This window comes from Dermacentor silvarum, chromosome 6, assembly GCF_013339745.2.
Source record: "Dermacentor silvarum isolate Dsil-2018 chromosome 6, BIME_Dsil_1.4, whole genome shotgun sequence".
NCBI classification, from domain to species: Eukaryota; Metazoa; Arthropoda; class Arachnida; order Ixodida; family Ixodidae; genus Dermacentor; species Dermacentor silvarum.
Window position 1 is genome coordinate 187,583,737 of NC_051159.1, and position 17,301 is coordinate 187,601,037.

Sequence of the window (17,301 nt, forward strand, 5' to 3'; positions counted from 1 at the left end):
TTATTCTTTCAAACACGACTTCATTCCAGTGCTTAATACTGCTTAATACGGGGGTCACGCGGCGCACTTTTGATCGTGATCGAGCCCGATATGGGTCGAATTTCTTGGTCGCGATTGGCTTCTTTGCTCAATCTGCGGAAGGGAGCCAATCGCGGTTGAGCATTCCAATCCAGATCGGCCTCGATCGCTATCAAAAGTGGCCGTGTGACACCGGTATAAGACAAATTGGAGCACTCTGCGAGAGAACTAGTCGGTAAATACACTTTGCAACAATCTGGAAAAATCGTGTCCTATGGAAGATGTATGCAGACCCTGTGTCCACCAAAACATTGTTTCTGCGTTCACACGCACCCTGCGCGGCCCTGCCCATAAAGGTAATTAAGTTCAACAGTGTGGTGCTGCATCGAGCTCACCCACCTTTGAGCGTTGTCTATGTCCTTGGGCAGCTAGAGAATGCAAAAACGAACGTATCAACCTCATCAGTGCGGCCTAGCGCCAGTGCTAGAGTTCGGGAACCGTAATGCGCTGACTGTGCGTGGCGTAGAAACGCGCTAAATGAGCCCGCGCAAGTAAGAACGTAAAAAACGGTATTCGCATGGGTACGCGGACAATAGCATCATGCTTGCAAGAATAACAGTAACGAAAAAAATAAATTATTCGTACAGTCGATCAAGTGAAATACTTACGTGCGTGCAGTGACCGCTTCGCTGACCACTAAGCGCTTTTCACACACGGTCAGTAGTGGTTTACAGTCATATGCACATGTATTTATTCGACAAATGTTAAGACTCGACATAACTTTATTATGAACATAGCACAGTGAGATGGTGTAAGGGCAAGAAGAGAAATAGCAGAGACGGCCCTAACGCTGCAATATTATTGGCTTATTTCGCTTCAGAGATAGGCGCACAGGAATTATCCTTGCCGTACGCGATATCTTCAATACAAACTTCGCGCACGATCTACGTTAAGGTTCACCGTGAGCGAAGCTTGTTCCAAATTCAGACATTCGAAAGAATAGCCATTCCAGGTAAACAAACGTAAAAAATAGGTAAACAATTATATCTTTATAACAAGTCCTGGTGTAATACCTATTGGGATTGACAGTATGTATAAATAAATAAATACTAAAAATAAAAATCTAGCACCTGGGCTGTATCAGTTGCGCTGGCATCGTCGGTCGCGTCGGTTCGCTGCAGGTACCGTGCTGCTCGATTGGCACGCTTATGCTTTGACATTTGGTTATAAGCACCCTGCACCGCACCAGATCCAATAAATTTTGCATGATTGAGCTGTTCAGTTGCGTCGGAAGCGTATATATGGAGTAACCACTGCATATCTACCAACCACTGACACGCGTCGTCGAGCCGCCGGCGCTTGGTTCTAAGCATTGCCCGACACCTACGTACGCGCCTGCTTTCGCTAAATCAGGCAACCCTCAACCGCGAAACGTAATGGTGATCAGATTCAATCGACGATACGGTCACATGTGCCCAGCAATAACAATGAAATATACCGCTGATTAGCACGCCAGGCCTCGACGGCGGCTACCGACGACGAAACACCACATCCACTTGCTGGGATTGCTGTTGCCATGGCACACTACACTGAGCGCTCACACGAGCCCGTGAAACATGTAACAAGTCAAGCGGCACGAGATAAGCGAAGCGGAAGAAAACAATCGAAATAATGCGCGGCGAAGATCACACACCCGAAGTGCGGCCGGCCTGCTCTCGCAAGGCTCACAGTCCAAAATGGCGGCATAACATGTTCTGACGCTAGACGTCGCCCGTGTCGGCCAATGGCGCTGCTCAAACGTCGGTTTGTGAAAAGGTCTATAGACGTTTTCACGAGGGCGCTCCCGACGGTCTGGCGTGGAGAGTATGTGTCAGTGTTGCCTGTTCGGTCTGGACTGTGAGCTTGCCTTGCGCTTGCATTGCGGAGTGGTAGCTTTCCTTCGATGTTTCCGTTTATTTGTGTCACGAACTACTTACGCTCGTAAATAATGGCATATATACTCATCAAAATGCTACAGGCCAGCAGTGTACAGTTTATGGGTGCACAAACAACCAGCGGAAAATAACGATTAAGTGTGTCCACAACACAGCACTCCGCGAGACCACTGCTGCGATGTGGTATGTTCACGCTTCGCCGGTTTCCTGCATCACCTAAGGACTTGGCATTTCTGTCTAATGTGAACCAATGCACACATCAGTAAAATAACGCATTTTGGTAACTCTTTTCGGCACATTTCCCAACAGGTTGCGAGAATTGTCAGCTCTTCGATGCAATATTTTCTCGTATGTAGTGGCAGAGGCTACATTTGTTATTCTTTCAAACACGACTTCATTCCAGTGCCTAATACGGGGGTCACACAGCGCACTTTTGATCGTGATCTAGCCCGATATGGGTCGAATTTCTTGGTCGCAATTGGATTCTTTGCTCAATCTGTGGAAGGGAGCCAATCGCGGTCGAACATTACGATCCAGATAGGTCTCGATCGCTATAAAAAGTGGCCGTGTGACACCGGTATAAGACAAATTGGAGCACTCTGCGAGAGAACTAGTCGGTAAATACACTTCGCAACGATCTGGAAAAATCGTGTCCTATGGAAGATGTATACAGACCGCTGTGTCCACCAAAACATTGTCTCTGCGTTCACACGCACCCTACGCGGCCCTGCCCATAAAGGTAATTAACTTCAACAGTGTGGTGCTGCATCGAGCTCACCCATCTTTGAGCGTTGTCTATGTGCTTGGGCAGCAAGAGAATGCAAAAACGAACGTGTCAACCTCATCAGTGCGGCCTAGCGCCAGTGTTAGAGTTCAGGAACCGTAATGCGCTAACTGTGCGTGGCGTAGAAATGCGCTAAATGAGCTCGCGCAAGTAAGAACGTAAAAAAAAAAAAAAACGGTATTCGCATGGGTACGCGGACAATAGCATCATGCTTGCAAGAATAACAGTAACGAAAAAAAAATTCGCACAGTCGATCAAGTGAAATACTTACGTGCGTGCAGAGACTGCTTCGCTGACCACTAAGCGCTTTTCACTCACAGTCAGTAGTGGTTTACAGTCATATGCATATGTATTTATTCGACAATTGTTAAGACTCGACATTACTTTATTATGAACATAGCACAGTGAGACGGTGTAAGGGAAACAAGAAAAAGAGCAGAGATGGCCCTAACGCTGCAATATTATTGGCTTATTTCGCTTCAGAGATAGCGCACACGAACAATTCTTGCCGTACGCGGTATCTTCAATACAAACTTCGCGCACGATCTACGTTAAGGTTCACCGTGAGCGAAGCTTGTTCCAAATTCAGACATTCGAAAGAAAAGCCATCCCAGGTAAACAAACGTAAAATACATGTAAGCAAATATATCTTTATAACAAGTCCTGTTATAATCCCTATTGGGATTGACAGTATGTATAAATAAATAAATACTAAAAATAAAAATCTAGCACCTGGGCTGTATCAGTCGCGCTGGCAGCTGTGATCACTGCCGCGCGTCGGTTCGCTGCAGGTACCGCGCTGCTTGATCGCCACGCTTTATGCTTTGACATTTGGTTATAAGCACCGTGAACCGCACCAGATCCAATAAATTTTGCATGATTGAGCTGTTCAGTTACGTCGGAAGCGTATGGAGTAAACCACCGCATATCTACCAACCACTGACACGCGTCGTCGGACCGCCGGCGCCTGGTTCTATAAGCATTGCCCGACAGCTACGTACGCGCCTGCTTTCGCTAAATGAGGCAACTCTCAATCGCGAAACGTAATGGTGATCAGATTCAATCGAAGATACGGTCACATGTGCCCAGCAATAACAATGAAATATACCGCTGATTAGCACGCCAGGTCTCGACGAAGCAGACGCGGCTGCCGCCGCTACCGACGAAGAAACACCACATCCACTGGCTGGACTTGCTGTTGCCATGGCACACTACACTGAGCGCTCACGCGAGCACGTGAAACATGTAACAAGTCCAGCGGCACAAGACAAGCGAAGCGGAAGAAAACAATCGAAATAATGCCCGGCGAAGATCACACAACCGATGTGCGGCCGGCCTGCTCTCGCAAGACGAACAGTCCAAAATAGCGGCGACGCTAGACGTCGCACGTGTCGGCCAATGGCGCTGCTCAAACGTCGGTTTGTGAAAGGGTTATAGCTACGGTGGCTAGATGGGTAGGTGTGCCGACCGGCGCCTCTGGAGCGTAGTTCACCGCTTCTCCGCGTCATGACGCAAAATTGGCGCTGCGGTCAGTAGAACGGTTCCGCAGCGCGCGTCGTCTGCTACAGGGGGCTGGCGGACTGGCGGCGAGCAATAAAAAAAAATAAAAAAAAAAATGAAGCCCATATTGGAATAGTTGTATGTCGTCTGTTCGTGTCAGTTTCAAAGATGAAGAGCTCCGCATCTCTCGTACTGTTTGTAAGTTCCTAAGCGATGTGGAATGTTCCAGGTCGGAAAAATGACCGGCGAGATTAGCGGCGGCGTTGCTCCACCAATCAAGACCACCAAGGAGACCTACTGCTTCGCTCCGAACTGCAAGTCGGGCTCTAAATTTGTGACAAGGACAGCGGAATTGTTCCACTGTCTGACAGCGGAAATGTTCACCCCGAGCTGCTCAGTAGCTTGCTCAGTATAGGTACGGTGGCTAGATTGTATCGGCGACGTTAATGATCAAGCGGTACACCGAAAAGCGTACGTCCATGAGCTCCTCGACGTTGGAAATTTTCAAGCCGCACATGAGGTGCTCAGCGCCTGCGACATCGAGCACCGCTGCGCTGCTACAGGGAAAAGAAAAGTGATTCTAGGCTGATATTCTATAGCAGGCTATGTAGCAAGGAAGTTCCTGCAAAGAACCAAGTGCTCCGATTGCTCAGGGACATTACTAAATTCAACAGAATGAGTAGGCCAGGGCTGTTGCTCCCTTCTGAAGCACTAAAAAAAAAAACTGGTAGCATCGCTCGAAGACGCCTTCAAGCTGTGCTTCAGTTTAAATGAGTTACGAAGCAACAGTGTATCGCCGACTTTGCATTCTTTCTGCAGCTGAATCCCCCGAATTTGATCGGCTGTAAGCGGCACAAGAAAGAGCTCACAAACGATGTTGTGAAGTTCTATTCAATTATACGCGTTTCCTTTCTTGTCAAGGGCCATAACATGGCGCGCGAAAGCAACAGGGAGAAGAAGAATCACCTGAAGTGGAGGCGTGTTCTGTGAATAATGTTATGATGTGGTGGACCAACGTTGCGGCCTTGCTGGCGCTAGGCTATTTATGTTGGTGCGTTTGCTGACTCAAGTTACGAGAGCGTTTCTTGTATTTTAAATATATTCACGAATTTAGCCCAAGACGTGTTACTCTATTTTATTACAATGAAACAGTGAACCATATGCACTTACCAACACAATTCTTCTCGCACCAATTTAGATACCGTAACTGACGCAGCAATATAACCAATAGCTGGATTTCTCGAAATTGAAACATTAGAACTCGCTAAATATCATGTAAACACGGTTCCACATACCGTATAAAACCATTGCAGTATTGTTTTATGCGTGGAAAAAATGCATTTACGTCTTTAATGCAATGGGCTGGAGCGCCGCGTTTATATCAATAAATGTGACCGATTGCCAAGCTAGAAAATTTACTTCAGCATTTCGTTTTTTCTGACTAGACGACAACAACAAGTTCCTCATTCTGGCTTGGCCTACACTGCTCAGAGCGGTATTATAACGCGCACTTCAAAGATACAATCAGAGGCAAGCGATACTATCAGACACGCAACTCGTCTACACAGCGCAGCCGCCGTTGCGCGCGGCTGAACCGTTCCACTGCCCGCAGCGCCAATTTTGCGTCATGATGCGGAGAAGTGGTGAACTACGCTCGGTCGGCACACCTACCCATCTAGCCACCGTACTATAGCGGCACGCTTCGCATAACACGGGCCGGCACCGCAGCAACAGCGGGTAGCCGAGAAGCGCCGAGTCCACGTCCACGTTACCGGCACGCGAACTCGCCGCACGCCGTTTGCCATTCGCGGGCCGCCGTTCGACAGCGGTTTTGCTCGCGAGCGGCGAGATTTCCTTACCGTGCGTAGAGAGGATGAGACCGGGACTCATTTGTCCGGCAGCCTCACCGCCGCTGATCGCTCGACGGCGCCGATATCGTCGCTAGACCTTTTCCGGTTCCCTTCAAAGCTAAAGCGGACGGTGCTTCGAAATTAATTACCGGCGCTCACAAGCCGCAATATTTTCTTATCGTGGTTAACGCTCTTCGTAATAATTATACACAAAGAAGAAAAATACGCTGATATTAACGGCGCCGTCGGCTGCGATGCGAGTACAGCCGAGCCGGTCGTCTCCCGTCGGTAGCCGTGCACTGACACGGCCGGACTGGAGAGGCGCGCGCGCGCCTCTCCAGTCCGGCCGTGGCACTGAGCAGCCGATGTTTTCGTTGCCGGTGGCGGAGGCGCGCAGCTTCGCGGTCGTGAATTGGCGCGTTGATCGTGCAGCGAGCGGGGCGCCGGCTGAACTGCCGTTTACTTTGGACACCTCTCGCGCGGCAGACCATAGAATAAAGACCAACTTTGCAGACGTTCTATAGCACTGGAGGCCGGTTTGCCGTCCGTATATGTGCCGCTAGCATGGCTAGCGTTTATCAAGGGGCTTTAGCGTGGACGTGCCTTAACCGGAAGTAGAGTGTTTTGAGAAGCGCGTTGGCGATGACGTATGTCACGTGACATTTCGAGCAGCATTCGGCGAGGAGGGGAGACCAGCCGACGAGGAGAGTAGCGAAGGAAAGAGCGAAACGAGCGAGGGCCGTTTTTCGATCATTAAACGCGTGTAACTCCGCTATAACGGCACCATTTCGAAAAACTCTCGCTGCTACGTGTTCGTTGTAGACTCGTGCACAACTGCAACACCACAACTAAGTTTCGACCTCTGGGTGGTTTAGGGGCCCTTTAAAAAGGGTGTTAATCGGTTTACAATGTGTACTGCAAAAATGTTCCGTTTTTATTCAATTCAAACGTCGCACTCGTTACAAACGCTTGCTTTATATGCTTCTCTCCTTTCAAGTCTTCTGCAGATCTATTTAGGCCTTAATATTGCAAACATCATATAACCTTGCGTATACGATGCGGGAAGCTTCACGACAAGCATGAGCGCACCCTGACAGAAGAGACACTTGTAAAGAATAACACCACAGCAGGTCAACACTTCAGCCAAAAGCGCCTCCTGTAGAATATTTCTTCTTTTGTTTTGCTACCTCAATGTACAGTGCCCGAATTCTGTTCGCCTGCGAGTATACAAGCGTAGGCGGTGTAATATGCTCAAAGCAAGCGCCGTCAATACCAATGACAGTCGCGATTTCTCACTGGCGTGATCGTATGAAAACCGGTAAGAATGCGACCTGGGTGACGCATATCATGCTCGACCAATTGAACGCGTGCCTGTAAACAAAAAAGTCCAGAGTAATGAGAAAAGTAAGTGAAAATGCACCTCCCGCATGAAACCATTAAACAAGTAGTATGAGCACCTGAGAGTTCTGCATTACATGCACGAGACAAGTTCGGCGTTTTCCAAGGGCAGCTTCTACTTCACCACAGAAAGCAAACTTTGCAAGAATGCCTTGCTAGAACCTGGTACTCTAAATGTTTCAACAGCGTGTCGTCTTTAGGTCCTACACTAGCTTTTAAGGCACAATTTCATTGAAGCACAAAGTATTTTCTACCACACGCCTACAACTTTCTAGCTTCGTTATTAGCTCTGTATTACTCATACAGACAAAATGCATGTACAATTGATGCATTGTTTTTATATGGGAGTGCTCTGCCAGAAAGGCAGCTGAATGCCTGGCAATGCGCTAACCCCTCCTCCTGACAAACAAGTTGCACAGCACTCAGCGCAGTGAGCAAATTTATGCGTCAGCAGAATCATAACAAAAAGAAAAACATAAACGACATGCAATATTGCACACATATATGTGGCAAAAATAGCACTAGCACGTTACAGAAAACGTGGCATCAACCTTATTGCACAACTGCTTGCACAAATAAAATCGTATGACCTGAATAACAACAAACTGATTGCTGGAATTTTCGTGTGTGGCCCATAATTATAACGTATACAAAACAAAAATAATGCTTACTTCTTTATTACAAAGGATACATATATATTTCACATGACATGAATATGACCTACTATGACTTTGTGCAGATAGGTGCTCCCCTGCATAATTTCAATGCTCCGACTTTCTGATGCAGTAAACGCAGTGAAATGATGGGTCATATTGATGTCGCTGACCATATTTATTATGGCTATATTATCTTAGCGTTTAATCTGTGATTTCTTTTTATATTGTAATAATATTATGTGTGAATACCTAGCTTCACATTTTTCCCCTTCTTTTCAGCGCAAAAACGACTGAAGAAGGACGACAAGTAAGTTCATCGAACGTTACATGATATGTTGCAGACGTTGGCTATTCCCGATGCTTTGCATTAAGTTAATGCGGCAGCAGGCTGTCACAGCGCACACCGCCATGTTCTCAAGAACAACTTTTTCGTGATGCTCACAGCCCCGTCCTCGTTCGCTACAGTAATTGTTGGCTGTGGACTCCGGAATGCATGCGCCGACGCCACCATTCTGAGAGTGTAATGCGGGCGCCGAACGCCGCACGAAGTTTTAAGCACCGCGATAGTACCGTGGTTCGCGCATGCTGCTCCCAGCTGCCGCATGGAGAAACCCAGTGGAGGGCAATGATGATGATGATTTATTGGCATCCCCTTTGAAACTGGGCGGTGGCAAATAGTCACCTAGCCTGCTTGAGTTACTCAGGTATGCTGTACGTGCTTTTCATACTATCATTTTTGTATACATCTCAGTAATCTTCCTCAAAACTTCTCTGTCTGCATTGTACCGCTACCTATGCCAGTAACGGATCTGGTCGTATCAATCTCTTCCCTGCTTTTGTTCCACCAATACTCTAAACGTCTCTTGCTTATCTCGACTGCTGACCGGTTGATGCTTCCGTCCACTTTAAATCCAAGCGCTTCTGGAAGGTATTACGTTACCTACGGGTCTCACTGGGTGAATCCCTTAGCATTCCACTAGGATGGGCTGAGTGGTGTGCGGATTATTGCTGCCGCACACACGTGCCTCGTGCATACACCAAAGTATCATTTTGTGGCGCCCTCTGGCGAGGGCGAAGCTCAGGGTTCGAAGACGGCTTCATAAGAAACTTGGCGATGACGCCGTCATCGTTGGCGCAACGGAAATTTCGGATGCAGTAAAAACAACTTTCGAGGTCTTAGGGGGACACTAAAGGGGAAAAATGGTTTTACCACTAATTGTACATTACCTATTCTGCAATTCTAAAGAGCCACTCGTATCACAAGAAGAGGCTTGGGAGTCCAGACTGGTGGCGACTCCACCTTGAAGTTCCTACACAAGCTCACCATGATGTCATAGATATTGACGACGTCAGCTAGGCGACTAGATTGCATTGTAAAGGATATAAATATTGAACTTGGCAAGTTTCGCCAACTTTTAGTGGGCAAACGAGGCCCAATTACGAAAAAGTACGTTTAGATCCGTTAAGTCACCCGTACTGACGTTGGCGTTTCGGCGCGAAATTGAACTTTGAGCTTCCTTCGTTCTTCTAATAATCAATTTATTATCGCACAATTACTGAAAACAAAGCCTTAAAGTAATTATTTAGCAGGCTAAACTGATCTCGTGTTTCTCTTTAGTGTCCCTTTAGTTGCTGTCGCGGTAATACCACGTTGAAAATAACATGTCACCGCTGTGGAGCGTTTTCAGTACTGTTAGCAAGAGCTGAACTTTTTCTGCTCTGCACGTGTGTATCGCACTTTCGACACGACTGATAAACCTTGTGAATTTCGGCTTGCAGCTACCGCTGTACTCTACTCATGATGGCTGAAGTGCAGCTGCTAAATATAACTGATTTTTCCTCATAGATGTCACATGCCACTTCAAAAAGACACTGACGACACCACCGACATGTTCCATGACGAAGAAAAATGCCCGGATATTATTCCAGGTATGTGACAAGCTCGTCTGAAAAAGAAAATTAATGTCAGCCGTTATATACCTTACGAGACCTTTGTCCTAAAAAATGCAGATGTACGAATGGGAGACACAATTGCAGGCCCCGTCTTAGAGAGCAGCTTCGGTGGCGCTACAAAGTCATGGGAGACGCAGCACTTTGGCCCCATCAGCCGAGTTGCCTACCACAAGAACCCGGTGAGTGAAGGCGACCTATTGTGAACTGAGCTCTTCGTTCAGATTCTACTACGGTCGCAAAAGCTTCGATAAGCCTTAGCTGGAAACAAAAGTCGCAGTTTCGCCTGAAACGCGAGGCATTGACAGCTATACCAAATTGTTAAACTACAAGAATCAAAATGTTTTGTTTTATCGCCCGTGTAAATTGCAGAAAACGTTTGCTTACTTTGTTAAACATATGCATTGCCCTCCACACCTGGTTTTATACTTATCGCTCAACGAAAAAAGATTACAATTACACAGGCGCTTTGTAGCGAATGATTTATTTTGTGAATAAATATAGACCATTTCGCTGTTTACAAATGCAAGGCCCTGGACGGCTTCCGCTTTTGCCCACTGACGTAGCCCGCTAAATTTAGCGGGCAAGAAAGGCCACGGCGATTAGCAGGAGGGCGATGAAAAACCAGCCCGCAAGTTTTCAACACTTGTCCTCTGTACATAACCACGAATTTCCAATTGAAGTTTGCCTTAATTTATAGATACGAAAAATTATAAGTGTTAGTCTTAAGACATTATGCGCCTTTCTTATACCTTAAAACACACACAAAAAAAAAAAACATGCGGATCCCACGCACTGTGGGAATCGATCGAAGTGAAGCTTTGTAGGCTGTTTGCTTTGATTGATGATAATTATTGTTCTGCTTGTGGCTTCTGGTCGTGGTGCTCAACACGTTCGTCGTCTTTCATGGCCGCCACGCGTCGTTGCCTTGCCTCACGTCTTCGAGCCAGCATACATTCGCCGGTCTGCAACCCGTTTCGCTGCGTAGCGCAGACGCTCCTGTTGCGCGCGACGCTTCTTCCTGGTTGTCCTCGACGCTGAGTGCACGCTTTGGAGCCATTTTGCGGACGCGTGTTTACGTGCTCCTTCTGCATAGGTGGCCAGCACGCTGTTGAGAGGGCAGCTACAAGCGCTCTCTTCAGGCTATGCACGACTGTAATGTCTACACTGTCACAGCCCAACACGCGACCTCCGCAGCCCAACACCAGCATTTTTGTCGCATAGGAAAGCAAGCACAGCACGTGCCATACGCACAAACTGTGAAACGCTGCCACGGCAGCGCCGGCTGTGATAAATGGATGCGCCGAGGCGAGCGCCATCTGGTGGTGTTGCAAGAAACCCCCCGCGCGCGAGCAAGACCATAACAGCAGCAGCGCCCTGAAAGTCGGGAGGAGAGGCAAACTTCGCTTTAAAGCAGACTTTCAGTCCATTGAAACAACCTAAAAACACATTGTCGGTTTCTTGTTTCGATGTAATTGACCTGTAAGGCGCATGACCTCCGAGATTGTGCACTCTGGCAGGTTTTGCCCCGGCCGTCGGTCGCATTCGGCGCACTCACCAGCAAAAGAATATTGTAGGGAGACTAGGGATGGTCGATTAATTCGATTAACGATAGTTCACTCATCATTTTAGCCTTTAATCGATTCATCGCTTTCGATGCAGGGTTTTTCATCGATTAATTGACTAATCAAAATTTTTGCCGGGCACTTAAAAAAATGTCGCAGTTTCGCCCGAAAGGCGAAGCATCAATTGCGATAGCAAATTAGCAGAGAGCTATTCGGAGTAGGGATAGTAGTTTTATCGGCTGCGTAAACTTGGCCACAGTCGCTTTCTAACTGAATGAATGCGATAGCAACACAGCAATGTCATACGAAGTAAGGTGAGCGGCTTTGGTAGCAATATGAATTGTAGTAAACATGAGCTGATTAAGTAAGCAGGTGTGCTGCGGCGTAAGTAGACCGACATGAGGAGAGACTCGATGACCTCGAGAAGGCGCGTGTGAAACGGTGGTGTTGATGAGAAGCGCTTCCCGTGGGCAGCGCGTGCGAAGGGACACACCTGTAGCGCTGCACTGCTGACCCGGGCAGCATTGCATGTGTAGCGTGCGTTGGAAAATGTGGCCCGACTATTACTAACTGATTGAACAAGCGTGGTGTCATCGTGCACAAGCAAACATGTATAGATCACACTGAATGACCGCAGGCAACAACTGTCAAAACGCTGGCAGCAAGCACAGCCGCCGCAGCGGCGAAGGTTCGTGCGGTCTATCGCTTCAACGGAAACTGAACGGCGAATGCACAGCGCATACAAAGGTCAGAGCAGTGTGGATATAAGAGACAGTGCGGGCGACCTCCACCACAGCCAGTACAAGCATAGTTGTTGGCAGAGTAGAAGCTGCACCCCCCTCCCTCCCGCGCTGCCTTCCCGCTTTCTTGCTTTCGCGTGGCGATTGCGTTGCCAGTTCTCCTTGCGCCCGGTTGCAAGATACGCATTTGGTGCCGTAGCAGAGCGCGGCCCGCCTCCCTCCCTCCCATACCCCCACGGCCTCTCGCGCGGCGGTCGCGTTTGCTTTCCGCCGTGCGTTCGCTCTCCGTGATAGCGCGCGTCCCCCGCGCGCTTTCACTCGCGCATACGGCGCGCGGCGACGATTTTATCCCCCTTGGAGTCTATACGGAACCTCACGGCGACGGCGACACCGACTGGCAGAAATCCGGTTGAAGTGTCCATATAATTGCTATATCGCAATAAAATAGTGCGATATCAAATTAGTGGACAGCTGTACAATGTAAGGAATGTAGTTTTATCAGCCGTATAAACTTGTAAACAAAGGCGTACTAACTAAATTAACAAGCATGGTGTCACGCGTGCACACGCAAACATGAACGCATCTCACTCGATGACCGCGGAAATTGGCCGTAAAAACGCTCGAGTGAGTCAGCGCAGCAGCAGCAGCTTCGTGCCGGTGGTGGTGGTGAAAAACTTTTATTTCTCTAATAGAGAGAGTTTGGGGACCACAGAGTGCCCCACACAAGGGGCTAAATGCACAGGAAGCACGGGACTGGAGACAGCTCCAGACCAACACCTTCCCCAACTTACACAAATACAGCATTATCTTCTCAGAACACTACAATGACGCATATGCCCATGGTGCAACGAACGACCCACCGCCTACCACGTCACGTAGTGGTGTACAGGCCCCAAACCCCCAGACATACAAACACAACAACCGGAGGAGCAGTGGGAGGCCACTCTGTCCAGCCCCGACCTAGCGACCCAGCGCGGACTGGTAATCCAGGCGAGAGCGGCAGCCAAGGCCACTGGGGTCTTGAAACTCCACTCGATGTACATTTTCCTCCGTATTTATTTTCTCTCTGCGAATAAACGTTTTCTACTACTACTAGAGCACTGCACGGGCCGATTTTTGCGGCCCGGGCCCGGCCCGGGCCCGTTTTTACATTGGGCGGGCCCGCCCGAGCCCGATCAAAACTTTTATGGCGAGACCCGGGCCCGGCCCGGGCCCGGAAATAATCTACGTTACCCGCCCGGCCCGGCCCGCCACCCCTTTAACTTAAGCCCGAGCCCGGCCCGAGCCCGGCTCGAAACTGACCCGAACCCGACCCGAGACCGAAAAATACATGTTTTTCAGAGTTGAGAAGCCCGAGAATAACTCGCAGAAAGCCCGAGCCCAGCCCGGGCCCGCGTCAAAAAACCCGAGCCCGGCCCGGGCCCGGGTCAAAAAGCACACGCCGTGCCCGAGCCCGGCCCGAGCCCGTAAAAAAACTGCTCTACCCGGCCCGGCCCGTGGGCCGGGCCGGGCCGGGCCCGGGCTTTCGGGTAAGCCCGAGCCCGTGCAGTGCTCTAACTACTACTACCGCTCCCGGCGCAGAAAGCCTCCCCGCGGAGACTTCCGGCGCTGCGGGAGCGCGCGGCCGCAGTGAGGCGCGGCCCCTCCACCTCCCTACCCTCCGTCCAGAGGGAAGGGAGGTGGAGACTGTGCTTCCTTCGTGCGTGAGCCGCGATTGTCGGCTCACCGCCGCATTCTTTCACTCGCACATACAGCGTATATGGCGGCGTGCGGCGACGATTTATCACGGAACAGCCTTTTATCACAGCCTTTTACGGAACCTCAAGGCGACGACGACGACGATGGAATTTCGCCTAGTGTCCATATAATTGCTATCGCAATAAATGCTTGAAACACAGTTATGTACTTGTGTAGGACCCTATTTTAATGTTTGAGAGGTGGAACCAAGTTGGATATTCAAGTGTATAAAGTTTGTTAACGAGTAATCTTTAATTTGTTAGAGACTAGAGTTGGCCCTATTGGCCTTTGAAAAGATAAACAATATATCTTTAAAATGGCACTTAGAGGAGAATTAAACAATATACATGGTAACTGATAAGTGTACTGTACAGTTAAGCAAGAAATAATAAATTTCACAAAAGTGAAAGGTGAAGCCCAACTAAAATATGCAAGAAGTTGCAATCTGCACAAGGTAAAAGAAAATTACTGGTTTAGAATTTTAAGCCTGATGGTCTTTACTGCAGAGTGAAAGAATGTCATTGGCTGGGATGTTTGGCTGAAACCGACACCTCCTTTGGGTGGCCACACTACCAGCATGCGAGAATAGACGCTCGGAAGCTATAGATTTGCTGGAATAGCCATGAACTCTATCGCTACGTCAAATACATGCTCGAAACCGGCGCGAATGCTGCGCAACGACTGGGTTGCGAGGACATTTCAAGCCTCAAACTTCGGGCGGCTTGTGTGGTGGGGGGGAAGCGCTCGGCTCGGCATCACTTGGGACTCGCAAAAGTCGGTCTACCACAGCCTCACAGTCACTGCTCGTGCTGCGCCATTCTATAGTACGATTTCAGCATTTTCGCGTCACTCCTGTCAAACTCTAGAAAACGATTAATCGAACATGTCTAATCTATTAAATGAAAGTTGGGCATCAATGAAGATTAATCATTTTGCGGGATCTCTAATCGATTAATCGTTCATCGATATTAACATCCCTACGGGAGAAACACTGTCCGATTCGGCGTCTGATATGTCGTCCGACGCACCGGAACGGCAGCCGGAACCGAGGTGTTTTGCCGTGCAGAGGCGCCGGATCGGATGCCTGGTGCACTTGACAGTGCGTTTTTGGCGCTCACGGACGAATCAATGAGACATAGAAAGCTTCGCTTTAAAAACGAAATGAGGAAGAAACAATTTATGATAACTTAAAACGAAGCTTTTTATTTTTCTAAGCGACATCAGGATGCCTTAGAACGCTTAGTTATAAAGCGAGGTACACTGATGAAGATGAAGCATGTGCTTGCTTTAGTGAAGCTTGCGAAATGATGGAACACGTTTTATTAGAATACGAAGATGTCTACCCAGCTGTCGGTTTAGTCTCCGCTGGCCGCTTTGAGGCCCTTGGATTCAGGTGTAGCATGGGAAAAGTAAAGATGTCCTCATCAAAGATTAGTAAAACGTGATTGGAGGTTTTGTGGCAGAAAAGCAGGGAAACCGCAAACAATTAATGGAGGCGCACAAAAAGGGTTTGATGCTGGGAAGTTTTTGTCTGCTAAAAAAAGAACATATATTAAGACAGGTAAAATAGAAAAGGGAGCTTGGTACGTGGCGCAATCCACCGCCCCGTTATAATGCGACGCTCATAGCATCCATCCATCCATCCATCCATCCATCCATCCATCCATCCATCCATCCATCCATCCATCCATCCGTCCATCCGTCCATCCGTCCATCCGTCCGTCCAGTCCGTCCGTCAGTCCGTCAGTCCGTCCGTCCGTCAGTCCGTCCGTCCGTCCGTCCGTCCGTCCGTCCGTCCGTCCGTCCGTCCGTCCGTCCGTCCGAAGTGTGGAAGAGGAATCCCGTGGTAGTACACGCCTCGTACATAACTCAGCCGGCAGTAAGTTGTGCCGCGAGCCGCAAAAACCTCGCCGAGCTATGACGTCACTGCGTTGCCTAGCAGCCCCATACCAGCTGTGCGATAGCTTCGCCGAGCTGGGGGAGAGAGATCTTAGAGAGAGTGAAAGCAGAGTATAAAAAATGTCACAGTTTCGCCCTAAGGACGAAGCAATGAATGCGATAGCAACACAGCAATGTCATACGAAGTAAGGTGAGCGGCTTTGGTAGCAATATGAATTGTAGTAAACATGAGCTGATTAAGTAAGCAAGTGTGCTGCGGCGTAAGTAGACCGACATGAAGAGAGACTCGATGACCACGAGAAGGCGCGTGTGAAACGGTGGTGTTGATGAGAAGCGCTTCCCGTGGGCAGCGCGTGCGAAGGGACACACATGTAGCGCTGCACTGCTGACCCGGGCAGCATTGCATGTGTAGCGTGCGTTGGAAAATGTGGCCCGACTATTACTAAGTGATTGAACTAGCGTGGTGTGAGCGTGCACAAACAAACATGAATAAATCACACTGAATGACTGCAGACAACGACTGTCAAAACGCTGGCAGCAAGCGCATACGCCGCAGCAACGGGCGAAGGTACGTGCGGTCTATCGCTTCAACGGAAACTGAGCGGCGAATGCACGGCGCATACAGGTCAGAGCCGTGTGGAGATAAGCGACGGTGCGAGCGAGCGACGAGCGCGGTTGTTGGCAGAGTAGAAGTGCGCCCCCCCCCCTCCCCCCCTTCACCCGCTCCCTCCGGCGCTGGCTTCCCGCTTCCTTGCTTGCGCGTGGGAGAATGAGTGCGTTCGCTCTCCGTGATAGCGCGCGTCCCCGCACGCTTCCGCTCGGGCATACGGCGCTCGGCGAAGATTCTATCTATAGGGAACCTCACGGCGACGGCGACGGCCGACGGCAGAAATCCGGTTGAAGTGTCCATGTAATTGCTATCGCAATAAAATAGCATCGCGCAGCATAGCGGATGCGAGGTGGAGAGGAGGAGTGAGGCATGTGGTAGTGGGACGCGTAGAGCTAAACGTAGAGCTGCTGGCGACGCCTATTGCGTTTCCCCGCGTTCGCGCCGAACACGCCTAGTGTCCGTGACTGCAGCCGATGCCGCTGGTGGGGGCTCAGCAGGTTTCGAACAGAGAACTGGACACGAGTTGCTTCCGAAAACTGAAGCGAGAGCTAGGGAAGCTGAAACCAAGCGTCGCAGAAGAGAACATCCCGGCTTTAGATTGAGGGAAGCCGAGAGTTCGCGTAGGCGAAGAAATGAAGATCCGGAGGCTTGTGAACGTGG

General features: G+C 49.3%; 1 protein-coding gene across 2 annotated transcripts in view; it reads left to right on the forward strand.

Moving 5' to 3' along the window:
• The window catches only part of LOC119457109 (nephrin), a 423,265-nt gene that overhangs the window by 398,982 nt on the left and 6,982 nt on the right, over nt 1-17,301 (forward strand). For both annotated transcript variants that reach the window (XM_049669958.1, XM_049669959.1), the window contains 3 exons: nt 8,420-8,447; nt 9,987-10,069; nt 10,151-10,272. In XM_049669958.1, coding sequence (XP_049525915.1) covers nt 8,420-8,447; nt 9,987-10,069; nt 10,151-10,272 — 233 coding nt within the window. The remainder of the gene's footprint in view (nt 1-8,419; nt 8,448-9,986; nt 10,070-10,150; nt 10,273-17,301) is intronic.